Source organism: Dermacentor variabilis, unplaced genomic scaffold (genome assembly GCF_050947875.1).
Source record: "Dermacentor variabilis isolate Ectoservices unplaced genomic scaffold, ASM5094787v1 scaffold_24, whole genome shotgun sequence".
In the NCBI taxonomy this organism is placed as follows: Eukaryota; Metazoa; Arthropoda; class Arachnida; order Ixodida; family Ixodidae; genus Dermacentor; species Dermacentor variabilis.
Window position 1 is genome coordinate 1,061,285 of NW_027460412.1, and position 26,385 is coordinate 1,087,669.

The following is a 26,385-nucleotide window of genomic DNA, read 5'->3' on the forward strand; positions in this document are numbered from 1 at the left end:
ATATGCCTTTTTGTCTTGTTCAATAAAACCCATTACTTTCCTTTGTTGGCTCGCCTTCTACAAGCGCAAGGAGGCTAGAAAGTTTGGACATTTCAATGTAGCTTTCTGAACCCAACTATCACTTTGCTGCGATCAAGCAGGGTGTCTACCAACCGGGAAAACCAAGAAAACTGGGAATTTTCAGGGATCTTGAGTAGTCTGGAAATACTCGGGGAGAACTCTGGGAATTTGTGCTTCTACCAGGGAAAATTAGCTGTAAAAGGATAGGAAGTTGGGTGAGGTGGTAGGGTAACATATTCTTCGATTTTAGCGCCAAGTGACACATACACAGACTAGAAAACAGGACGAGCGCTAACTCTCAACTAAACCTTTATTGAAGCCATCAACATATATATAAGTGATTGCAAATACGTGCAGCACATGAACATGACAAGGTCTAAAGACTACAGTTGAACACATCAAGAGGTAGGGAAGCCAAAACAAGCAACAAAAGGCACTACTTGGGATTGATGCATGTGCTGAGAAGATATTAAAATTCGCTTTCTAACAGAGATATTGAGCATTACAATTTGTTGGGCGTGTTGAAACTGACTTGGAAAGCATATTTAGCACCAACGAACAAAGACAGAAGGGAGATGACGCCACAATGCACTAACTTCAACAAGTTGATTTTCAGGAAACACCCTCCTATTTAACCCATGCACAGTGGCGCTACATCATCCAAATTTTAACCATCCAAAAAGCCATCTTCTTATCTAACAAGTCAACCGAAGGGGCACTAACACACGTATCACTATTCCAACAGATAGCCTGAGCCTCTACTTGTTAAATAAGCAGACTGTTTTTTTTTTTTTTGGATAACCATAGAAGAACCCTTGCTTTAGGTCCTAAACACTGTTTTAAGCCTAACGTAAAACCCGTTGACGTTTTAAGCATACCGCGCTGCATAACCAGGCTCGTCCCGGAAGAACGCTCACGCTGTATTTCGGATTGCATTGCTAGCATTAAACAATCAGATTCTCATTTTAAGACGCCTGACCCTGTCCGACCGTTAGTTGATTACCTTGTGGAGCATAAACTTAGACCAGTAATATCTGACAAGGACGGTTTTTTCGTAATTATGCTAGATGACATGTTCTCAGAAAAAGCGATTTCAGCCATAGAAAAGAATTTGCAGCCAGTAAAACTCAAGCCTTCGGTAGTTAAGCAACGTGCGGTTGACCTCTTGTCAAGACATAATCTTGATAGGCTTGTCTGTAATGTCAAGAAAGCTAAATCCCTCACTTTAGAACTTTTTTTCTCGGCCAAGACCCATAAACAAGAAATTCCTTTTCGTGCTATAGTGTCAGAGAAAGGGACGTGGCAGGTCTGTGTCGCTAGTTACCTTCAGAACTGCCTAGCTTCTCTAGTTTTTTCAGACCCCTTTTGCCTGCGTAATTCTCAGGCACTAGTTCAGTATTTCAGAGAGGAAAATCCTGGTGATTGTACTGCTTTTAGTATGGATATCGAAGACCTGTATTATTCCTTGCCGCATGACGGGTTGCTAAATTCCGTAAATGAGTGCATTAAAGAACAAGTGCAAGAGTCGGCTTTTATTGACAGATGCGGTGTTTCCACGGGAGCTTTTCTAGAAATTCTTTCAATGTACTTGAAGTCGACGCTTATTGGGTGGAGAGATGGCGTTTTTCTGCAGAAATCAGGCATTTGTATTGGCTCAAAGGTTGCCCCTATTCTTGGCAACATTTACCTGAGTAAGGTTGACAAATGCTTAGAGAAAGCCTTAGGTGATAGTGTTATCAAGATATTTCGGTACGTTGATGATTACCTGATTTTCTGTAATAGGGAAGAATTCGATTCCGCTGCTACCTCAGTAAGTGAGCAATTTAAACTTTATGGGGGAGGATTAAAGTTTACCAAGGAATTTCCTCAGCGACGCGTAATTCAGTTTCTTGACATTTCCTTGATCTTCGAACAAAATCATGTTTGTTGGCAGTACTCCCCAAGATCTTCGAAGCCGTTACTAAACTTTCAATCCAAGCATTCTAAATTAGTAAAAAACGGAATTGCCATGTCGTGCCTTAAGTCTTCCTTCACCAGATTGTGCATGCACAAAATGAGCGCCAGTTTTAATGCGCAGGTCCGGCGTCTATTAGAAGCAGGGTATCCTAGTGTAGCGGTGGCCACTGTGGCTGAGCGCCTAAAGAAGTCGGTTTCGAGAGGGACGGACGTGATTACAGAAAGCAGTAATAGCAAAAAAAAGAGTGAGTCAGCCTTCGATTACTTTACATAAGGAATAGATTAAGTACCTTAACAGTTATCTCTCACGTAGGCCGGCACGTTTACCCGATTGACACGTGGTGTTACCATTGTGCCTCCTCCTTTTTTCGCCTCAGTGCCCCCTTCAGTACCGGCGTTCGTGTTGTCCAGTTCTCTACTCTTGTGTCCTGTCTGCACGCCTCACTTCTATTTTGCATAATGGCATGTGGTAACCGTGAAGCTGCCTATAACACATTTTAAGAAATTATTTCTAATGCTATTTCAATTTCCACGGTAGTAATGAATTGTAAAAGACGTTTTCATCTCCTTGTAACCCATCGTTATCCACCATTTTGCTAAATTGCTTACGGAAAAAAATAACCTTTACAGAAAAACAAAAAACATTTAACACTGCACTTCATTAAAGGTATAATAAGTATTCTAACTTACTAGGAAAACTACTTAAACAAGCTAAAACGACTTATTAGTAAAATGGAATTAAGTTTGCCGGTAATGATGTCAAAAAGCAATGGAAAGTACTAAGCATCTTGAAGGGGCAGCGCAATAACACGAAGACAGAAGGCAGGAACACACAGGGCAGCGCTGAACTCACAACTAGCTTTATTCGACGGCATGCTAGGAACAATGCAGAGCCTGCCGACAAGAACAAAAAACTGGTTGTAATTCCCTGTGTGCATAAAGTATCTCACAGCCTCAGGAATGTAGCAGGCAGGTTTGTTGTAAAGGTTGTTTTTTCTGCCCCTAACAAGATGATCAAACTTTGTGGTAAGATTGATAGGAAATTGGCCCAGGCTGCCTCCACTCATGCTGAGAAAGGCTGTACTATTAAGCATACTTCCCCGTTTGTGCACTGTAGAATGGGAGTTGTTTACGAGCTTCCATTTTCCTGCGGTCACGTCTATATCGGTCAAACAGGTCGTTGCCTGAATATTCGATTGTCTGAGCATAGGCGCTCGCTAACAGGTAATGCCTACTCGCATGTTACGCGGCATTGCTCTGAGCATGGGTGCACTCCCCAATCTATAAAAACACCACAATACTTTCCGCGCATAAAAATCAGACCACGAGGGAGATTATTGAGGCCTACTATATCAGAAAAAAAAGGTCGCGTTGGGTAAGCACGCCATCGTTAAATTTGCATGAAAGTGAATTAGAATTTTTAAGCCGCCTCGTAGTGTAGCATTAGATTACAGGGTATTGCGTTTTTTTTTCTCCTTCGCACTGATAATGACGCCATCGATAGGAGAGCACGTGGCTATGGGTTGTGTACGTAAGTTTGTGTATGCCTTCGAATAAAGCTAGTTGTCAGTTCAGCGCTGTCCTGTGTTTTCCTGCCTTCTGTCTTCGTCTCATTGCGCTGCCCCTTCAAGATGCTCAACCAGTATCAACTCGCCCAAATGTCGATCCTTCTACGGAAAGTATTAAACTGTTTTTTAGGTCGATCCAATCACAATCTCTCTATCATCTATCATTTTCTATCATTTCCCTCTGTCTCGAGCAGCGCAATCCTAATACGTGGAGTGTGCTCAATGCTGAATAAAAATGTGAGCGCGGCCTGTTACCTATACGTCATAAGAGGGCTCTACCGGGCGTAGACTCACTCAATCGTAGTAGCTGGATCATGAGAGCCTGGGAAGCCTGAACTCGTAGAGGGTGTGACTCAGCTTCGTAGAGCACTTTCTTTGTTTGACGCTGGCTGAGGGACTCCAAGGCAAAGTCGGATTCCTTTTCTGTGGATGGCTTCTAAGCGCTCGTATTGGCTGTCTGAGGGTGACATCAGAGGTAGCTGATACAGGCTTAGCAGGTGCAGCACATTGTCTTGAGCGCTTAGACGCTGCCGAAACCCAGTCATGCACGATGGTAGTTTTCGACCCTGCTCGACATACCAAGCGAGTCTTGTGCACGCCATCTTCTCCAGTAGCTTCGCTGCACACGAGGTCAGTGATACCGGTCTGTATGAGTCCAGAGCTGCAGGATTCTTTCCAGGCTTCAGAACCGGTACCACCCATGCTACTTTCCATAAATGTGGGATAGCCCCACTGGCCCAGACTTGGTTAAAAATGCCAGCAAATCACGTCGTCTTTCAACCGGTAGGTTAGTCAGCATCTGATTACTGATAAGGTCAGGTCCCACCGCATACCGACATCGGAGGCTGCTCATAGCTAGTTCCAGCTCTCTGAGTGTGAAAGGAGCATCCATTAGAGACGACGATAGCGGCGGAGGCGGGTTGGTTGTGCCGGCTGACCTGCCGGAAGAGTAAATTTCAGCGAAGGCATTCGCAAGACAAGCGAGTGTCCAACCTAACTTCAATGCTAGGGCTTCAAACGGCTTGTTTGGTCGAAAGTTTCCAGCAAGGTTATTAACGACCCACCATATCCTTGTAACTGGCGTGAAGACCGATAGGCTTGCACAAAATGATGCCCATTAATCACTTCTTAGTTTCCTTGTGTAACGTCGAATCACTGCGTTAATCCTATGATATATTGCCACCTGGTGTTCTGAGCCAGCGTTGCGTGCCCAGAAAAAACGCTGATTGAAGACGACGAAGTCAAGGATCTTGCGCCAGCTGGTGAACGCTCCTCCTTGTGTCTGACATTTTCGTGTCTGGCTGCTGATACTGTTGCTTATTCTTGCCTTAGCGCGTGACAAACTGGTGCAGGTGCGGGGTAATCTAATCTATGCACCAAACCCCTCCGGGCAGCAGGAGCTCCAGCCCCGTAACGGTGGTTAAGCCTGTACACCGCGCCAGCAGAAGGATCCGTGGACAAGCCCCTGAGTTTGGACTCCTCCCAGAGAAAATGGCAGCTCCGACCACCCCAACCGATATGGAAGGCACAACGCCGATTCATTGTACGCTATTCAATCCGCGAATGCCGAATCCCTTCCACGGCGCCATACATGAGGAAGTTGAAGATTGGCTGGTGCACTATGAACGTGTTGCCGCGTTCAACAAGTGGGATGACGCAGACAAACTGAAAAACGTCTATTTCAGCCTTAACGATAGCGCACGTGTTTGGTACGAGAACCGTGCAGATGCCTTAACTTCATGGGCAGAATTCAAACGCCGGATTCTTGAGACGTATGCGAGCCCTGATCGCCGAGAGCGAGCTGAGCGTGATCTCCAGTCCCGTATACAAATGCCGAACGAAGGTGTCGCAATGTACGTCAAGGACATGACGCGTCTCTTTCGACGAGCCGACCCCAGCATGTCGGAAGAAGGTGCGGTACCTGATGCGCGGAGTGAAAGAGCAGCTGTTCGGCGGTCTCGTGCGCAGTCCTCCCAAGACTGTGTCAAAATTTCTTTCCGAGGCCATCACCATGGAGCAGACTCTTCGCCAGCGGACACCATCATACGAACGTCAAGTGAACACTGCCTCACCTACGGACTTCTTCGGAGCTCTCGGGGGTCACGTCGATTTCTTTCGAGAGCTCATTCGTTCCGTGATCCGCGAAGAACTCCAGAAACTGTCGGTACCTTCACAACCGACGCTCAGCTCCTTGTCCAGCGTTCTCCGTGACGAAGTCCAGCATGCGCTAAGAGAACCACCCTTCAACACAGAGGCTCGACCGCTAAGAAATGACAGCCCACATATGTCATATTCGCAAGCCTTGAGGCAACCTGCCCCACCTCCCTCCCTGCTTCGCGCCGCGCGCCCGGCCATGCTAGAGCCCGTCCAAGCTGCCTCGTATTACCAGCACTACCGACAGGCCCCGAGGAAATCAGACGTGTGGCGGGCGCCTGATCGCCGTCCCCTTTGCTTTCACTGTGGCGAATCTGGGCATGTCTACTGACAGTGCTCCTATCGAGAACTCGGACTACGCGGATTCTCAGCGAACTCGCCGCGACCTAGGTTCGGCCAGCGTCCTCCTGAAATTGAAGAATACGTTGCCCAGCAGCGCGGATCTCCATCAGCTCGACACCAGTCACGCTCCCCTTCGCCGCGGCGGTTTTCTCCGACTCGCCGTACGTATGCAAGCGTTGTGCAGGGTCGGTCACCCAGCCCACGACGGGAAAACTAACCACAGCGACCTTTGGGGGCGAGGCCGCTCAGTCTGGACGTGCTCCAGGACCCCTACTGACGCGTACGCGAACCGACGATACATCGACGACGACAGTACCTGCTGATTACGGAAGAATTTCTTTAGACATTCCTGTACTGCTTGACGGTCGTGAATTGACTGCTTTAGTGGACACAGGAGCGGATTATTCTATAATCAGCGAAAAACTGGCCACCCTTCTGAAGAAAGTGACCACGCCTTGGAATCAAACGCCAGTTCGTACAGCTGGCGGGCACATCGTCATACCACTCGGCATGTGCACGGCACGAATACAGATTCGCGGCTCTAGGTTTGTTGCCAGTTTGAGCATTCTCCTTCAGTGTTCTCGAGACCTAATTATCGGCATGGACTTTCTCAGGGAGCACGGCGCTATCATCAACATTCGACAACGCCTCGTCACTTTCTCGACAAAGAGCGCCACAGCTACGACCAACACCATCCACCCTCGAGCATCTCTTCGTGTCATCGATGACGCTGTCACGTTACCACCGCGTGCAAGCGTCGTGGTTCAAGTGGCATGTGACAAGCTCATACACGGTGAAGCGGTCGTAGAAAGCAATCGCTCTCTCCTGCTTTCTCATGGTGTTGCGTAGCAAGAAGCGTTGTCGATCTCCACGATGGCCATTGTGAGGTTCTTGTCACCAACTTCAGCTACGAACACCGGCACCTTTTCCCCGGTACTGTCATCGCCTACGCCGACCCGATTGCCGATGTCACTGAGTGCTTTGTTTCCGAGGCAATCGGCACCGCTGAAGCACCTCTGCGCAACGTCGACATTAGTCCAACGCTTCCTGAAGAGAACAGACAACCCCTGCGCGAGCTGTTGCTTGAGTTCCACTCTTGCTTTGCACGGTCGTCGAAGGTACGTCAAACATCGATTACGAAACACCGTATCATCACCTATGACGACGTGCCCCCCATACGGCAACAGCCTTATTGTGTTTCCCCGAGCGAACGACATGCTATTCAAACGCCGGTGAAGGAAATGCTCCAAGACGGCGTAATCCAGCCTTCATGCTGTCCCTGGTCATCGCCAGTCGTTCCTGTTAAAAAGAAAGATGGCAGGCTTCGATTTTGTGTAGACTACCGGAAGCTAAACAGCGTCACAAAGAAAGACGTGTACCCGTTGCCTCGTGTCGACGATTCTCTGGACAGGCTGAGGCACGCGAAGTATTTCTCCTCTATCTATCTGAAAAGTGGCTACTGGCAAATTGAAGTAGATGAGCGTGACCGCGAGAAAACTGCTTTCGTAACTCCCGACGGCCTTTACGACTTTAGAGTACTCCCTTTCGGCCTCTGTTCCGCTCCAGCCACATTCCAGCGAATGATGGATACCGTTCTCGCTGACCTCAAATGGAAAAGCTGCCTCGTCTATCTCGATGATGGCGTTGTCTTTGCGGAAACTTTTGACGAGCACCTTCGACGCCTTCGGAATTTACTCGAAGCCATTCGATCGGCTGACCTTAGACTCAAACCAGCGAAATGCCATTTCGGTTACGGGGAACTGAAATTCCTTGGTCACGTCGTAAGCGCGGCAGGTGTTCGGCCCGATCCCGAGAAGACTGTTGCCGTAGCAGCTTTTCCCGCTCCAACCGATAAGAAAAGTGTGAGACGATTATTGGGCTTGTGTGCATATTATCGACGCTTCATTGAAAATTTTTCCAAGATTGCAGATCCGCTATTTCGCCTTACGCGTGACGACACGCCATTCCTCTGGACTGATGCACAACAGACCGCCTTTGCGGAGCTACAACGTCGCTTGTCTTCTCCTCCCGTGCTCGGTCATGTTGATGAGGATGCCGACACAGAAGTACGCACTGACGCCAGCAATATCGGTCTCGGAGCTATCCTGGTGCAACGACAAGACGGGACTGAACGAGTTATCGCCTACGCGAGCCGCACTCTGTCACGCGCAGAGTCCAATTATTCCACCACAGAAAAGGAGTGCCTCGCGGTTATTTGGGCTACCACAAAGTTTAGGCCGTATCTGTACGGGCGGCCATTTAAAGTTGTGACCGACGATCACGCTTTGTGCTGGTTGACCAACCTCCGAGACCCTTCTGGACGATTGGCACGTTGGAGTCTGCGACTCCAGGAATTTAACATCACCATCGTGTACAAGTCAGGCAGGAAACATGGAAGATGCTGACACGTTATCACGGGCACCTGTTAAATCTCAGAAACCTGACGAGGAAGACGACAGCGCCTTTCTGGGAGCCCTCAGCAGGTCGGATCTGCTCGCTAAACAGCGATCGGACGCTGAGTTAAGGCCCGTCATCGATCACTTAGAAGGCGGCATTGCGTCCATTCCTCGCCCACTTTCGCGACGGTTGTCGTCATTTTGCCTACGAGGGGGCATCTTATACAAAAGAAACACAGGTGCCGGCGACAAACCACATCTGCTAGTAGTACCTCAAGCCCTTCGCGATGACATCCTATTAGGCTGCCACGACGAGCCGACATCTGGTCACTTGGGCTACTCAAGAACTCTGGACAGGGTACGGCAACTGTACTACTGGCCTAGACTGACTGCTTGCGTCAAACGCTACGTCAAAGGATGCCGTGAATGCCAGCGCCGCAACTCATCACCCTTCAAGCCTGCAGGCCTTCTACAACCCATCGACCCTCGGCGTACGCCGTTTGATCAAGTTGGAATGGACCTTCTTGGACCATTTCCCTTGTCTTCCTCCGGCAATAAGTGGATCATTGTCGCAACTGACTACTTGACGCGTTACATTGAGACGAAGTCACCACCACGTGGGACAGCATCTGAAGTTGCCCAGTTTCTTATGCATCACATTGTGCTTCGGCATGGCGCACCATCATTCATCATCACTGACCGAGGGACGGCATTTATGGCAAAGCTTCTGGACGGCATCTTCAAGCTGAGTTACACGAGTCATCGAAAGGCCACTGCATACCACCCTCAGACTAACGGCTTGACAGAAAGACTAAACAAAACACTGGCAGACATGATCGCTATGTACGTGGATGTGCAGCACAAAACGTGGGACGAAATCCTACCGTACGTAACGTTTGCGTACAACACTGCCACGCAGGAAACTACGCGCTTCCCGCCATTCCTCCTCGTGTATGGTCGAGATGTCCAAACTATGCTAGACGGCATGATTCCATATGAAGATACCGACCAGCTCGACCAGTTAGCTCTGACGTCGAGGAGTACATTCAGCGCGCCGAGCAAGCGCGTCAATTGGCCCGCGTGCACATAAGACAGCAGCATTGTACCGATGCAATAAGGTACAATCTCCACCATCGACAAGTGACCTATGAGCCTGGTGACCAAGTTTGGGTTTGGACACCCATTAGACGGCGAGGCCTCAGCGAGAAACTCCTCAGCAAGTACTTCGGACCATACACAGTACTATGGCGTGTAAGCGACGTGAACTATGAAGTGATTCCTGATGGAGACCTGCCATCGTCCAAGCGCTGTTTACCACGCGCAGAGACTGTACATATGGTCCGCCTCAAGCCGTATTTTACACGGTGAAGTGTGCTAGTGAAACAACCTTTTGTTTTTTTTTTGCTGTCGTCGGGTCTTCCTCCAAACAACTTTGAAGCGTTCTTTTTTTTTTGTTCCCGACCACAGAACACATTTTTCCGTGTGCATTTCCGTATGTGTGCTAGCGCGTTCCCCCCCCCCCCACTTTTTTTTGTTTTACCTAATTTGTCTAGTTTCCATGTACGGTTTGCGTTTGAGCATCGAGTCGATGCTCCATTGGGAGGGGGAATAATGCCACTTGGTGATTTGAGCCTGCGTTCCGTGCCAAGCAAAAACGGTGATTGAAGACGACGAAGTCAAGGATCTTGTGCCAGCTGGTGAACCGTCCTCCTTGTGTCTGACATTTTCGTGTCTGGCTGCTGATACTGCTGCTTATTCTTGCCTTAGCGCGTGACAATATAGTATTCATTGGTGGGTCGCCCTTCGTCCCCATCAATCTTCGTTCCGCTCTTATACGGGCAGCACATGGATTTTTGAGCTTTAGATCCGGAGCGGGCAAGTGGTCGTGTAGCTTCAGCTCAGCGGTAGCCAATCTCTTGCTACGTAGCATGTCCGCAAACAGGTCTCCAGATGATTCGCTTAGGCCGTCCCTGTACGTATCCCAATGCGTCACAGGACAGGTTCTATATCCAGCAATGTTACAGAAGATAGGAAAATGATCACTGCCCATTCTATCTTTGCCGATCGTTGACGTTGCCGTTATCGTTGACGATGCGAGGATGTCCGTTGAACGTAACGTCAAGTCAATGACACACTAAGAGGCCGGTGGTCGAGAAAACGTTGGCTGTTTGTCATTTGCCACGCAGAGTCCCTAGGTGTTTAAAGCACTAACAATTTGCTTTCCACGTGCATCAGTCGCCTTGTCGCCCCAGGGAGTATGGTGCGCGTTTAAGTCCCCACATATAATTCTCGGAGCTGGGCAGCGGCTGCAGAGGTCTCATAATTTCTCCCGTCGAGACCTTCAGGCGAGAGCTCACATATACGGAGGCCACGCTGAGGCTTCGGTTTCCCAGCCGCACTTGTACAGCAGTGACTTCCGAAGCACTGCTGCAAAGGTCTTGAACTGGTAGGACTAGATGTGGTATTTCACGTCCCACATATAGCATGGCGCTTCCGTTCGGAAATGTCGGAATACTTCGCTTTCCATGTGCGACATAAGCAGCAATTGATCTGGAACTTGGAAGACCAGCCTCGGACAGGGCCAATATTGGCACAGGCATGTTGCGTAAGAAAAGCGACAGTTCAGGTAAATGGCATGCAAGACCCGCACAGTTCCATTGCATAATAAGTGGCACCTGTGGACGATATGGTGAACATTGTGTCCTCACCGCATCCATATTGCTAGGTGCTTTAAAAAGAGGCAGAGCTTAGAATCACCGACTCGAGAGCCAGGACTACTTCGAGCATTTCCTTCATCGAGCTCGCCGGCATCTTCTCTATGTGTGATCGCAGGGCCTTGAAGAGAGCACGTAGCACCTGCTGACAGTCCTCCTGTGGTGTTTTTTCATCGCAACGCAATTAGGGTCGCAGCAGTGCAGACACATAACTTCGCTGTTCCGGCTGTTCAGCAGTCTTCTCGTCTTCGGGGCCTCTGTTCATTTATTTGACTGCTTTAGCCGGTCGCTGCGCGATGGCACCACTCTGTCCTGGATTCCTGGAGAAGGCTTCAGGCTTGGAAAATCAGTTTCACTCTTTGAGCTCCATTTGATTTCATTTGTCTCTCTTTGACTTTCTGTCTTTTTCTTCGTCGTATTTTTCTCATCCTTTCCTGTTGGCCCCAAGATAAACGTTTTCTTACGCTTTATTGCCGCTGCCCGCGTAGGACACTTGCTATATCTAGCTGGATGACCACCACTACAGTTTGCACGTAGAAAGTTCTCGCTGCACGCGCATGTTTTGAAATCGTGCGGTCCTCCACATCTCTTACACTGCTGCTCACCACGGCATTACTTGGCCACATGTCCATAGTGCAGACACTTGAAGCACCGAGGTGGTGTCTCAACGTAGTCAATGGTCTCGTGTCTTGTGAAGCCCAAGTTGATCTTCTCTGGACGGCCTGTATTTGGAGCGAACGTAAGAACCACGGAGCTGGTTCGCCTGGACTCCCAATCGGATTCGGAAATTTGAACGCGTCGCGTGACTCTCCTTGCATAGTAAACACCTTGTGACTTTAGGTATACCAACAGTTCCTCGTCAGTGTACCACTTCGGTACTCCTCTAATAATGCACGTGTTTTGCAGGTACGAGTTGGGCACTCGTGCTGAGATTGCAGTCCCTGAGATTCACTTGCAGCTGAGAAGGTAATTCACATGCTCTTCTGTCTGTACATCTAGAAGCAGGGCTCCCTGAGCAGTAAATCGGCTCCTAACTGGCGATGCGCCAAGAATTTTTTCAATTTCTGTAGACACAGGGTGTCTACCAACCGGGAAAACCGGGAATTCGCAGGGATTTTGAATAGTCTGGAAAAACTCAGGGAAAACTCAGGGCATTTGTGCCTCTATCAGGGAAAATTAGCTGTAATTTTATTGAAAGGGTCGAAAGTCGCGGTAATGCTGGCGTGAGTAACAGACAGGAATCATAATGAATCGTCTTTGACGCCCTGTCGTGGGCTGGAGAAGTTGACAACGACAACGTCGTTGTCAACTCGTCCTTGTCAACGTCATTGACAACGTCAACGACCGACTTTTTGGATTCCCGATAATTTGGACGGCCACGCGGCACCACCTTAGAGTCAATGTATCAGAACGCCTTATATTTCGGACGCAAAAACTCTTTATCGTCCGGTTTTCCGGAAGTTTCGCCGTGACCGCCGGTGCGAAACGGCATTATTCAAAGCCACCACCACTGCCATTTCGATTACCTCGCCGCCTCGAACGGGCGCTCTCGCACGCATATCCGCTGGCAGCCGTAGCCACCACTGCGGCAACGCTAGGCCTAGCTGTTTCGGCGTTCGCTACGAAGCTTCGTGCCGTTGGGTGCCGTGTTTTATGCGAAGCATACTAGCCGCACAACCACGCTCTTCCTTGCTGCGCCGCGCGCGGCCGCGTAGCTACCATATGACGTCATAACAGCTGCAAAAATTGGAGGACGCTTAAGCTTCGCCTTCAAGAGTGGAACGCGACAGCGTTCCCGTCGACCCGCCAAGGGGTGTAAGACGGGCTACGGCGCAGCGACTACGCGCCCCGCATCGGACGCGGTGAGCGTCGAGCAACGCAGCGTTCGGCGCGACAACGAAATGTGCGCCTGAGCAAGCGACGCACGCCTGAGCCTTAGAAACAGCTCGTTTCTAAGGCGACACCGCGTTCACTATAGGCGCTTTTGTACCGCTTTGAAGCATCGAACTCGTGGCTCAGTCATTCTGCTTCTGGATGCCGTGCAGTACGGACGCAGAATGGAGGGCTCCTCGAGAGCTGCGAAAGCGGCCGTCGTTGGCCGTGGTACCCCGTGTTCCGCGTTGCCCAAGGATTACCGTGTCATCTTGCCGCCGTTACCAACAGGTGAAGGACAAAGGTGCGCAGTTGTATTGCACTGCGACGTCACTGGATGGCCTTACAGAATCGACGACTTCCGGAAGCCCTTGAAGGATGCTGGAGTAATTCAGCAAGTAGGCAGAATTGGGGCATACCAAATGTCGCACGTGTGGCTGCTGAACATGAAGACAGATGAGGCAAAGCAGACGCTACTAGACGCCGGACCACTACTGGTGAAGAACCGGACATGCCTCGTCATTGATCCAGCGAGGCAAGAACTCAGGATTAAGCTACATTGGGTCGCGTTCGACGTCACCTCTGAGACCATTCGACGAGCCTTCCGAGAGTATGGCGACATAAAGGAAGTCATCAGTGATCGGTGGAAGGCCGAGGACTTCGAGGGCGCCGAGTCAACGACTCGTCTAGTGCGTCTTCTTCTGCGCGATGGTGTCACACCAGACCGCATCCCACATCAGATGCGTCTTGGTAGCGGCACTGCGCTAGTGGTTGTGCCTGGACGTGCCCCGTTATGCCTTCGTTGTCACAACACTGGACACATACGACGTGAATGCCGAGTGCCCAGGTGTGCTGCTTGCCGAGCGTTCGGGCACGAGCAGGCTAATTGTACTCGCTCGTATGCCAGAGTTGCAAGCGTAGGCGGTGAAGCAGACCGGAGCGAGATGCTCATGGACGAAGAAGAAGCGGAGAGCGTGGCTGGGATGGTGGCGTCTATCAGCGACGCGGCCGCAGACGCGGCGTCCACCAGCTCAGCAAGTGCGCAAGAGAACAAGGCTGCAGACGCTCGGGCAGCAGACGCCACTCTGGAAGACACTTCGACGGGAAAGTACGAAGAAGGTTCGGCAGAGCGCCCTTCAGAAACCCACTCTTTAGGAAAGCAGCTGCCACTAAGTGCGTCCGGGAGTGGTGAGAAAACAGCTGAACTCAAGACCGCAGTAAGCGAGGTCGTTGCGACGCTCGAGGACAGTGATTCGACGGATGAGGCTGCAATGGACGCCGAGGCAACACCTACGAAGCGCCGACTCAGCAAAGCAAGCACGGCTTCTCAAGACACCCGGCTACGAGCAACGGAGAGGCGTGGGACCGAGCCTGGAACCAAAAAGCCTCGGGTGGCCACCAGCCATCAGCGGTCGGCGTCGCTTACACGCGGCGGCGGCAAGTCGACGCCCTGAGCGTCGACTGGACTGTGTGTTGCTACAAGGCAAGGTCTGTGAGGGGAGCGCCGTAGGCTCGGTCTGGTGTCACTCGCCAATATGGAGTCCTTAGAGAGGTCGATAAATATTGCAACACTTAACGTCCGAGGGCTTAGTGCCAACAGGCGGCAAAACCAACTTTACCGCCTCGTAACGGAGCACGATTTTGATATTGTAGCCATTCAGGAGACCAAAGTGGAGAGAGAAGATCAGACAAAGCGTATGGTGCGTCCTTTCACGAGACGCTATAACGTGAGTGTCGCCCATGCGGTGGGGAGGTCTTCGGGGTGCATTTTGTTAATTCGGCAAAGTCTTGGTGCTGTAGTGAAGTCGGTGACTACCTGTGAGTCAGGCCGTTTCATTGTATCTGACTTTTCCCTGTCAACAGAAAATTGGCGAGTAATTTGTCTTTATGCAACAACTCAGGCTCAAGAGCGAAAGCTTTTTTTTGAAGAAATGGAGACGTACGTGAAATGCGAGCGTAGAATAATCCTGGCGGGAGATTTCAATTGTGTCTGTACGGAACGTGACAAAACCAATGGGAAACACAATGATGCCAGTACTGCTGTTTTGAAAGACTTGATTGCAGAATTTAATCTAGAAGACGTAGGTGAATGTCTTTGCGGTGGAAAAGCGGTCACCTTTACCCACTTTCAGGGTGCGAGCCATGCTAGACTTGACAGAGTGTACGTGTCGGCTGAACTAATTCAGTCATGTCGAGATTATCGAGTCACACCTGTTGCATTTAGTGATCATTGTTTGGTTTCTTTCCGTGTTGGAAAGGAAAAAACAAATAGCAAAGAAATTTCCTGGGATCTTTGGAAATTTAATGCCAACTTGCTGAAAGACGACGAGTTTTGTGAGCAGTTTCTCAAGGCTATAGATAAAACAAAAACTCAAAACTGAGATGGGGACATAAATGGGAAGTTTGTAAGCAAACAATTAAATTGAAAGCACTTGAAAGGGCCAGTGTCTTAAGTCACGCGAAAAAAGAACTCGAGTCCCGTCTTAGATTGAATCTGAAGCAATTATTGGAAGCTGAAAGTATACAACCCGGTTATTTCTTAGAGGACATAAAAAGCATAAAGCAAAAACTTGAGCTGATAGACCAAGAGCGATACAATGGAGCATTGATTCGAGCCAGAGCTGAAAAATGGAGCACAGGAGAAATGCCGACAAAACGCGCCTTGGGAGTCGAAAAGAAATATGCTTCCCAAAATGCAATAACAGAAATAGAACATAATGGGTTACTGTCTACCAACAAAGAAACAATAGCAAGTTGTTTTTTGGAATATTACAAAGTATTGTTTTTTCGTAGCCAAGTTGACGCTGATAGATTTAAAAAATGCTTCATGTCATTGATGCCAACTTTAGATGATGAAACTAAGGAAGTATTAGAAGTGCCCATAACAGTAGAGGAAGTTAAGAATGCGATTGACCATTTAAATAATGGCAAATCACCGGGACCGGATGGCTTAAGCGCTGCATTGTACAAGGCGTTTAAGGGTGTTATCGCACCCGTTTTGACTGAAGTATACAACGAGGCTTACGCGAACAAACATCTACCGCCATCCTTTTTGTCAGCACACACGGTCCTAATACCAAAAACTGAAGACCCAATCAAATTACGTAACGTCACATCGTATAGGCCGATTAGCCTGACAAATATAAACTATAATATATTAATGAAAGTATTGGCTAACAGGCTGCAGACCGTAATGAAAGATTTAGTCGGTCCACATCAAACATGCGGAATGAAAGGAAGAACAATTATGACAAATATACACATAGCACGATCAATCCTTGAATGCTGTGACGCAATGCAACTAAGTGTCGCTATGCTGCAGGTTGACCTTGAGAAGGCATTCGACCGCGTGCCGCACGATCTGCTTCTCTGTATGCTTGAATATGTGAATGTAGGCAATGTGGTCAGCGAAGGTGTGCGGATGGCTTACGCCGGATGTACGACGAGATTGATAATAAACAAATCAGTAGGTGAATACATACCAGTACAGCGCTCGGTCAGACAAGGGTGCCCATTATCACCGCTTCTTTTTTGCATATATATTGAGCCCTTTTGTCTAAGCGTAATTAGGAACAACGCGATACGTGGATTTCAGTTACATCAAGCCGAGGTAAGCCTTCTTGCTTACGCTGATGACATTGCAGTTTTCTGTGCTGATCATGAAAGTATAATGCATACCGTCAATGCTGTTAAAAGTTTCTGTCAAGCAAGTGGTAGTGCAGTAAACTGGGACAAGTGCGTTGGGTTGTGGCATGGGGAATGGGACGTCGCACCAAGGATATTTTTGAACATTAAATGGCAAGAAACACCGACAAAATACTTAGGAGTACCCCTACAGTACTACTCTGATAATGAGCCTTATTGGAAAAAACAAACAGGTGTTACGTGAAAATGCACAAAAGTGGAAAGGATGGGATAAGTCGATTTTCGCACGGGCCACGACGTGCAACCTATTTCTTGTAAGCAAGCTATGGTATGTAATGCAAGTTTTGCATTGCAGCAGGTTAAATGTACAAAAAATGCACAGAGTGTTCGCGGTCTTTATCTGGAGCTCTCTATGGGAAAAAACGAGCCGAACAAATCTGTTTAAAAGAGGGAGTGATGGTGGGCTTGGTCTAGTGCATCTGTATGTGAGACAACTCGTCAGTCGATTTGTTTTTCTCAGAGATGTAGATCATACCTTTCTCAGAACTATGATTCAACTGAGGCTGGGTAAAGTGCTACCAGAGTTTGTTGTGTCTTCGGTGTGTCAGCAAGGACCAGTACGAGGATATCTAAAAGAAGTGGTGTCATTTTTCCGCTTCTTATCGGTGCGTTTTTCTTTGCAATATTTGACAGATGTGTCACGCAAAAAACTGTACAAGGACCTTGTGGATGTGTTATTTCCTGTGCCATTGTACCGTGAATTATACTGTGCAGGCAAAGGAAAAGATGTTTTGAAACGCGTTAAAAAAATGCTAGTTGCGCCAGGGGTTAAAACCTTTTTTTTAAGCTGCACACAGGAACCTTACCTGTTAAAACATGGTTAGAAGAAAAGGGTTTATTTGTTCCGTGGGGTACTCATTGTTTGTTATGCAAAAAACCAGAGACAATTGAGCATGTGTTTTTAGATTGCTGGGGTGGAGTGTTCTTCTGGGACATCTTACAGAGAACCTTGAAAAAAGAGTTGCCATTAAGTCCGCACGGAATCCGTTATCTCACGGTCGAAAACGATGATGGTGTGCCTTTCGATCTGGTTATGCTCCTGGGCCTGCACAGTATATGGCGAACTCGGACTGCTGTACACAATGCGGATATTGACGCTAGACCGGTTCGCGAATATTTTTGCGAATTGGTGTCCCATTTTGTCGAAGTGCAGAAGGTGCAGACGTATGTACCAGAGTGGGTTCTAAGATTAGAAATGTTGTTGCAGATGCCGAAATACTGATGGCTTGTAGTCAGCAAACAGCTGACGGTTCTCGGTACTATTATCTTGTTAATCTGTTCTTCTGATCTCGTAAACTCTGTGAAAACCGAGGCAATAAAGAAAAAAAAGCTCGTGGCTCAGTGGTAACGTCTCCGTCTCACACTCCGGAGACCTTGGTTCGATTCCCACCCAGCCCATCTTCGAAGTTGCTTTTTATTTATGAAGTGCCTGCCGTGATTTATCGCTCACGGCCAACGTCGCGGACGCCGACACCGACGCCGACGACACCGGCTTTTCTGCGACACGAGCTCCTTAACGCTATCGCGTTAAAAGCGGAGGCTCAACTCGTGCGCTCGCTTGCGGCCGCGTAGCTACATAGCGGGTCTCAGCTCGTGTGCTCGCCTGCATGAGTTGTTTCTTCGTCTAGCCGAACCAAATATAGCCAAGCAACAGCAGTTCACCAGGCTAAACAGTGGTTCAACAACTAAAATAAAGGCTAGTATGCTTCGCATCCTGGGCTTAACTTTAGCTAAGCCACAGCCATTTTTTTTATTGAAAGAATTCGCTACTGTCAGCAATGGCACGGATTCCGCCCTTGTGGTCCTCGCGATTGGCTTAGAAGCTTGGAAAGCACAGTGCGTTGCATAATGCCGGTTCCCGAAAGGCAGCTTCGCCTCCGTACAGAAATGTTACTTGGTGAAGCATACGCAAAGTATTGCAGTGAAGCGTAACAAGTGTGGAAAGGGGCTATTGCCACGGTACACAGTATGTATTCCTTAATTATACACGCATGCACCCGGTACTTCCTGTCACAGTACGAGCACCGATATGCCCAATACGTGTACTGACAGGCCTTCAGAGCGTTTTCGAATGTGTCTGTGGCTGTTTGAGCCCTTAAGAGCAGTAAATGACAACCATCTATTTTTTCCAACTGGCCGATTTTTCGGATGTTTTCGCGGCCCCTAGGGAGTTCAAAAAATCGGAGGTGAACTGTGAAACTGACCAAGAAGATGCTTCAAATTGTTCGTGGGACGAACAAGTGGCGGAAGGAAGGCAAGAACATAAAGTACCTACGCATTAAAGAATGAACGGGAAAGGGAGCGTGCTGCCGCCGTTTTGAAGGAGCTTGAGCTCAAAAAACAAAGTGTTGGCTGATGCCGAGATGCAGATGTCCCTGATCCAAACCAATATAAACTCCTTAAAGCAGTGAAACACAACAATGAGGTGTCGTGGGTGAGCTGAGAGTATGTCAGGACAGTTGAAGTTGACTCACGAGCTGTTGAGAGAGAATCCCAATTGTGACAAAGTTCAGGCCTCATAATTCTGAGCTTGCATCAGTTGATAGAAATAGCTCATATTCGAAAATATTTGCTTCTATATGTATCTCCTTTTCATTCGTATTTGAGAATGTCCGACTCAATTTGCATATTTTAAAGACATCTTATTAGATGTGAATTTTACCAACCCCTCCCTTTATTCTCTTTCTGAATAGCATAAACACTACTCTTTAGTATCCGAATTGGATTAAATCTTGCTTTTCTTTAATTTTTTTCATATGCTTACTTGAGAGTGACAGCATCGGGCAATAATGTTTTCAGCCCGTCTTGACATAAAACATAGTTCTGCATCGCTCAGAGAATTTTGCGAAGGCACTCAGGGAAAACCTGGAAAACTCGGGGAACTTGGAATTGTCAACTTGGTAGACACCCTGAGACAGAACAATGGGATTTACTTTTTTGAGGTCGGCTCCTTCTGTGGCAGGGGTAATAATCACTGGGGTTCCGACGGTCCTCTTCTTGCGGTGACGCACAAGCCTGAAGCCTTTATCGTCCAGATCTGTGATGTCAGCTATGTCACAATCGTCAATAAGCGTAGACTCGTCGTCTGTTTCTGTAGCCTTGTATCGCTTACAGTCACGGTTGCTCTCAGGGTCAGTCGGTGGCCTCTGGCCCGGTGTCAGGTCAGGCTTAGTCATGACGGAGCTCTCGCCGCTACCAGATCGGGCTCTTCTACAGGCTCCTATCGAAGCGACGGGAGGCGAAGGCCCCCCCGGCCTCCCGTCGGAAAGGTACCTTGGCGAGTCTCCGACGTCTTCGACAAATCTATTTGACAAAACGTCGCAAAAATGAAAATACACTAGGGAGTGAGACAGCAGTGCAACTGAACTGAAAGCCGAATGCCATCGTCCCGATGCTGCAAACATAACAGAACAGTAAAAAACGGACACTTGTTAAACAAAGTAACAACAAAGAAACAAAGTCCAAGGTGACTCAGTCCAAAAAAGAAAAAGAATCAAAAGTTCAGCTATGCGACGTCCCCAAAGTTCATTAGCGCTGGTGAAACGGTTTAAGACGCACAACATGAACTACTTCAGGTCGTGAGCGTGAAACCCGAAATTTTGCTGGTGCATATTTTTGTACCTTTCTAAAGCGTTCGATTCACTTGTTCATAACATTTTGCTAAATTAGACTCTACCCGCCGCGGTTGCTCAGTGGCTATGGTGTTGGGCTGGTGAGCACGAGGTCGCGGGATCGAATCCCGGCCACGGCGGCCGCATATCGATGGGGGCGAAATGCGAAAACACCCGTGTGCTTAGATTTAGGTGCACGTTAAAGAACCCCAGGTGGTCAAAATTTCCGGAGTCCTCCACTACGGCGTGCCTCATAATCAGAAAGTGGTTTTGGTACGTAAAACCCTAAATATTATTATTATTATTATTAAATTAGACTCTATTGGTTTAACCAGCCCGGCACTGCAATTATTACGTAACTATTTGAGAAGTAGAGAATATACTGTATTAATATCCAGCACTCACACCCTAAAACAATTAACATTGGTGTACCACAAGGATCTACCTATATCAGGATCTCTTTTTTTTAATATTGTCACGTGGTCGTGACGTTAAAGAACACAGTAGCAATACTGTGAAAGACAAAACTAGCTTTTATTGGGCGAACCTGTGCCCACAAAACAGGCTACACTTAAAGCACAACGAGAGCGGCGAACACAGTCGGCGATCGTCGAAAATCTCATCAGCGGGTCAAGCGCGTCGGCTTTTATAGATCAGTCGTCGAATGTTCCAGAGTAATCGCTGGCAACCGCATGCCTTCCACAAAGTTCTACGCCATTCGCGTCGCGCATACATGCAACCAGATTACACAAGGTTCGACGACGACAGTCAGTGGATAGAAGCATCGATAACATTCTAGAAACTTTCGATACATTTAGACGCGTCCTGCGCTGAGTGATAACATTTCGTGGACGGTAACAGCGCTCACCCGTAAAAGATAAACGAGTTCACGTGTCAATTCCCCCCTCTCAAAAGCCATCGTCCCGATGCTGCAAACATAACAGGAGAGTAAAAAAAAGGACACTAAACAAAGTAACAACAAAGAAACAAAGTCCAAGGTGACACAGTCCAAAAAAAAAAAAAAGAATCAAAAGTTCAGCTATGCGACGTCCCCAAAGTTCATTAGCGCTGGTGAAACGGTTTAAGACGCACAACATGAACTACTTCAGGTCGTGAGCGTGAAACCCGAAATTTTGCTGGTGCATATTTTTTTACCTTTCTAAAGCGTTCGATTCACTTGCTCATAACATTTTGCTAAATTAGACTCTACCCGCCGCGGTTGCTCAGTGGCTATGGTGTTGGGCTGGTGAGCACGAGGTCGCGGGATCGAATCCCGGCCACGGCGGCCGCATATCGATGGGGGCGAAATGCGAAAACACCCGTGTGCTTAGATTTAGGTGCACGTTAAAGAACCTCAGGTGGTCAAAATTTCCGGAGTCCTCCACTACGGCGTGCCTCATAATCAGAAAGTGGTTTTGGTACGTAAAACCCTAAATATTATTATTATTATTATTAAATTAGACTCTATTGGTTTAACCAGCCCGGCACTGCAATTATTACGTAACTATTTGAGAAGTAGAGAATATACTGTATTAATATCCAGCACTTACTCACACCCTAAAACAATTAACATTGGTGTACCACAAGGATTTACCTATATCAGGATCTCTCTTTTTTTTAATATTGTCACGTGGTCGTGACGTTAAAGAACACAGTAGCAATACTGTGAAAGACAAAACTAGCTTTTATTGGGCGAACCTGTGCCCACAAAACAGGCTACACTTAAAGCACAACGAGAGCGGCGAACACAGTCGGCGATCGTCGAAAATCTCATCAGCGGGTCAAGCGCGTCGGCTTTTATAGATCAGTCGTCGAATGTTCCAGAGTAATCGCTGGCAACCGCATGCCTTCCACAAAGTTCTACGCCATTCGCGTCGCGCATACATGCAACCAGATTACACAAGGTTCGACGACGACAGTCAGTGGATAGAAGCATCGATAACATTCTAGAAACTTTCGATACATTTAGACGCGTCCTGCGCTGAGTGATAACATTTCGTGGACGGTAACAGCGCTCACCCGTAGAAGATAAACGAGTTCACGTGTCAATTCCCCCCTCTCAAAAGCCATCGTCCCGATGCTGCTAACATAACAGGAGAGTAAAAAAAAGGACACTAAACAAAGTAACAACAAAGAAACAAAGTCCAAGGTGACACAGTCCAAAAAAAGAATCAAAAGTTCAGCTATGCGACATCCCCAAAGTTCATTAGCGCTGGTGAAATGGTTTAAGACGCACAACATGAACTACTTCAGGTCGTGAACGACGCCGCTGTGAATGCGACATGCTGTCTGGCGCGACCTCGTAGTCCAGTTCGCCCAACACATTGGGTGACCTTGTGGGGTCCGAAATAGCGTCGCAATAGTTTCTCACTGAGTCCTCGTTGACGTATTGGGGTCCAAACCCAAACACGGTCGCCAGGCTGGTACTGGACGTAGCGTCGTCGGAGGTAGTAGTGTCGGCTGTCAGTACGCTGCTGGTTCTTGATCCGTAGGCAGGCGAGCTGTCAGGCTTCTTCGGCGCGCTGGAGGTAAGTAGTGACGTCAAGATTCTCTTCGTCGGTCACGTGCGGGTTCGTCGTCGTCGTGTTCCTGCCGTAAATGAGCTTGAACGGCGTGATCTTTTTTTCTTGCACCGCCCTGTTGTAAGCGAAGGTTACGTACGGCAGGACGGCATCACACGTCTTGTGCTCGACGTCGACGTACATTGCTAGCATGTCGGCGAGGGTCTTGTTCAGGCGCTCCGCGGGTGGTAAGCAGTTGTCCACCTATGGCTTGTCTGGCTGTATTGCAGAATGGCTTGGGTGAGCTCTGCTGTAAAAGCCGTTCCTCTGTCGGTGATGAGGACTTCTGGAGCACCATTTCGCAGCAGGATGTTCTCGACGAAAACTTTCGCCACTTCGGCTGCGCTGCCTTTCGTTAGAGCTTTAATAGTTTCAGCGAAACGGGTGAGATGGTCTGTCGCCACGACAATCCACTTATTTCCTGAAGTTGATGTCGGAAACGGTCCCAACAAGTCCATCCCGATCTGATGAAAATGTCGGTAAGGATGCTTGGTCCTCTGTAGTAATCCTGCTGGCCTTGTTGGTGGTGTCTTGCGTCGCTGACACTCTCAGCATGTTCTTACATAACGGGCGACGTCGGCAGTTAGGCGCGGCCAGTAATACCTTTCATGTATCCTCGATAGCGTCCGGGAGAAACCTAGGTGCCCAGCGGTCAGATCGTCATGTAGGGCGTGCAGTACTTCTGGACGCAGCGCCGACGGAACAAGAAGAAGGTAATTGGCGCGGACTGGTGAGAAGTTCTTCACGAGTAGGTTGTTTTGAAGCATAAACGAAGACAATCCGCGCTTAAATGCCCTATAGACAACGTTGGTGTTCCCTTCAAAATACTCGACGAGGCCTTTTAGCTCCGGGTCTGCTCGTTGCTGTTCAGTGAAGTCTTCCGTGCTTATTCCGAGGAAGGCGTCGTCGTCCTCGGCGTCTTGCGGCGGGGGATCGATGGGGTGGGTTTACAAATAAAGGTTACAGAGAGTGATCTTCATTTGAAACAAATGTAGTTAAGTTGTCCGCAAAAGTTGATGAACACGCGATGGCTGCAATGTCACGGGGGAGGCCATTCCAGTCCACTGCTGTGCGAAGAAAAAATGCCGCAAAAGTAGTGGCGCGAGCACGTGCGCATGCGATTGAGTAAGGATGGGACGTACGGGGAGATATGCGCGCCGGTGGGATGATATACGGTGCTTGATTAAGGGAACTGTGAAACAAGTTGTGAAACAAAGACTGGCGATGCGGCGACGCACAGAAAGATTAGCAAGATCATGCAGTTTGAAGATTTAGGGATGATATACTTATGTGGTATGAATGTGAATAATGTATGAACCTCGTGGCACGATTTCGTGCAAATTCTAGTTCGTTTCTTAAGTATACCTGGTGCGGGTTCCAGATGGGCGATGCATATTCTAGTTTCGATCTGATGAGTGATTTGTACGCGAGAAGTTTTGTCTGATGGTGCGTGACGCAAATGACGCTTTAACTACCGAGGGATCTGTTCGCGGATGATATGATATTGCTGATGTGTGCGTTCTTGAAAGGTCAGAGAGATAAGGTGACAGATAAGGTGCGGTCTTATTGAACTTGTTCGACAGCAGAGTGAGAGATTAGATATGAGAATGGTAAGGGATTAAGCTTGCGATTGAAGGAAACGAGCTTGCATTTAGTGGGATTAAGCTTCATTAACCAAAGATCACACCATTGTTGTACAAGGTTAAGGTCATGTTGGAGTGCAGTTTGATCAGACATCTTTGTAATTTTGCGATAGATAACACAGTCGTCGGCAAATAAACGGATATGGGAGGATACACGTACAGGCAGATCGTTAAAGGGCCCCTGAAATGGTTTGGACAAATTTTGTAGACGCGTAGGGTACAGCTTAACTAGAACATTCGCACCACAATTTAAGTGAAGCGTTACGTATTAATGGAGCTACAAGCTATTACAAGTTGCCCTCCTCCCTAGCCATGCTTCTCCTCCTCAACTCGTTCGCCGAGCGATCGGGGCTAAGCTCCGCCTTCACTGGTCCTGCGTCACGATGCGACGTCACATCGTCCATTTCCAATTGTTTTGGAGCCCGCCCACGCCGGCGAGAAACCTCTCCGCTAGCCGTTTGGCCGTCGACCCCAAGCGAGAGCTATCGAAGCTACGTGCGTTGCGAGCATTCTGTCTTAGCGCCGAACCTGTCTGGTATTCCGGTAATCACACACTACCTGAATATTTCGGCGGAACGATGGAGGCATAAACTCAAGTTGATGAAAGAACTTTAGCGTAGACGTACGTGAGCTGCCTGATTGGTCTCCACCGTCCAGCCACCCGCTGGCGCAGAGCTTAACCAGCCAGAGAAAGAGCTAATATTGCTCTAACCATGTGTAAAACATTTTAAACCTTTACAAAAACAACGTGTTAACGATTACATTCCTGCGAAAAATTTACACCAGCAGCCAAGATTACATTTTGTTACTGCTACTGTGTGTGGTTGAGCTCTATGTCACCAGGTGGCTGCACCGTGCAGACCATTCACGTTTGCGCTTCTGTTCATCCCCTGAAACCACACGCAAGGGGACTGTGGTGTTCTTACAGGCAGGCAGGAACCGGGCGGTTGCGGGGACAGTACGCAAAAGGAATGGCTTTATTCCATTGACAAGGTGACTGGCGAGCGCCAGCACAGCTGGGCCGCCGGCTGTGATAAGCTGGGAAGAAGTGCGCCGGCTACGCTCGGCGCAGCGATATATAAGCTCTTATCAAAGGGGCGTGTCGCAGTAGCGCACGTGTGCGTTATCGGTAGACGTGCAGCCACTACAGGGACACGGCTAGGCCCTGTCCCCTTGCACTGGCGTTTACCCTAATACCGGACTCGCGAAACGCTTTTGCGTTAGTAATCTTCCGGTGTAAAGTGACGGCCGCAATCGCACCAATCCTGGCGGCGATCGGATAGCGGCCGTCCGATGCGCTGCAGCCGGTCCGCTCGTCTACTGGCCTTGCAGAGGGACACGATGTCGCAGCTTGACATATTGCCAGTCGCTACGTTTGCAGTCCACAACGCAACAAACTCGAATCATAGCGCTCGCGAAAACAAAAACCGACACTGACGGTGGAGCTCTCGTCAAAGACAGAGCACGTTGTAAAACAAGCAGACGACACTTGCTGTGTGCCGGAAGTGCTTAAGTGTACTGAAAAATTATTCTTGTGAATTCTCTTTATGTTACTTTCTTGTTATAAAAACAAATTAACTAATATTCAAACTATTACGAACATCATTTGTTTACCATAAAGTTGGAAAATTTATCGATCATGTGCCCTGGTCAGCCAATCGGATAGTTCGTTCCACTGACGTCATATGGGTGATTTCGGTCATATGGGTAGGGGCGGCTTAAAATTCCGCCGAGCAGTGCGCTGCGATCAGCAGCGATGTGCATATTTAAAGCCTTATAATAAATTACACGCTTTACGCGGAG

General features: G+C 48.4%; 2 protein-coding genes across 8 annotated transcripts in view; both read left to right on the forward strand.

Moving 5' to 3' along the window:
* The window catches only part of DCTN4-p62 (dynactin subunit 4), a 446,441-nt gene that overhangs the window by 347,603 nt on the left and 72,453 nt on the right, over positions 1–26,385 (forward strand). The gene's annotated exons all lie outside the window — the stretch shown is intronic.
* LOC142568627 (uncharacterized) lies at positions 13,177–17,655 on the forward strand. The gene has a single exon (XM_075678499.1). The coding sequence runs from the start codon at positions 13,248–13,250 to the stop codon at positions 14,514–14,516; it is 1,269 nt and encodes a 422-aa protein (XP_075534614.1). The 5' UTR covers positions 13,177–13,247; the 3' UTR covers positions 14,517–17,655.

Coding starts and splice junctions, on each gene's coding strand:
- LOC142568627 (XM_075678499.1), top strand. CDS start 13,248: ATGGAGGGCTCCTCGAGAGCTGCGAAAGCGGCCGTCGTTGGCCGTGGT.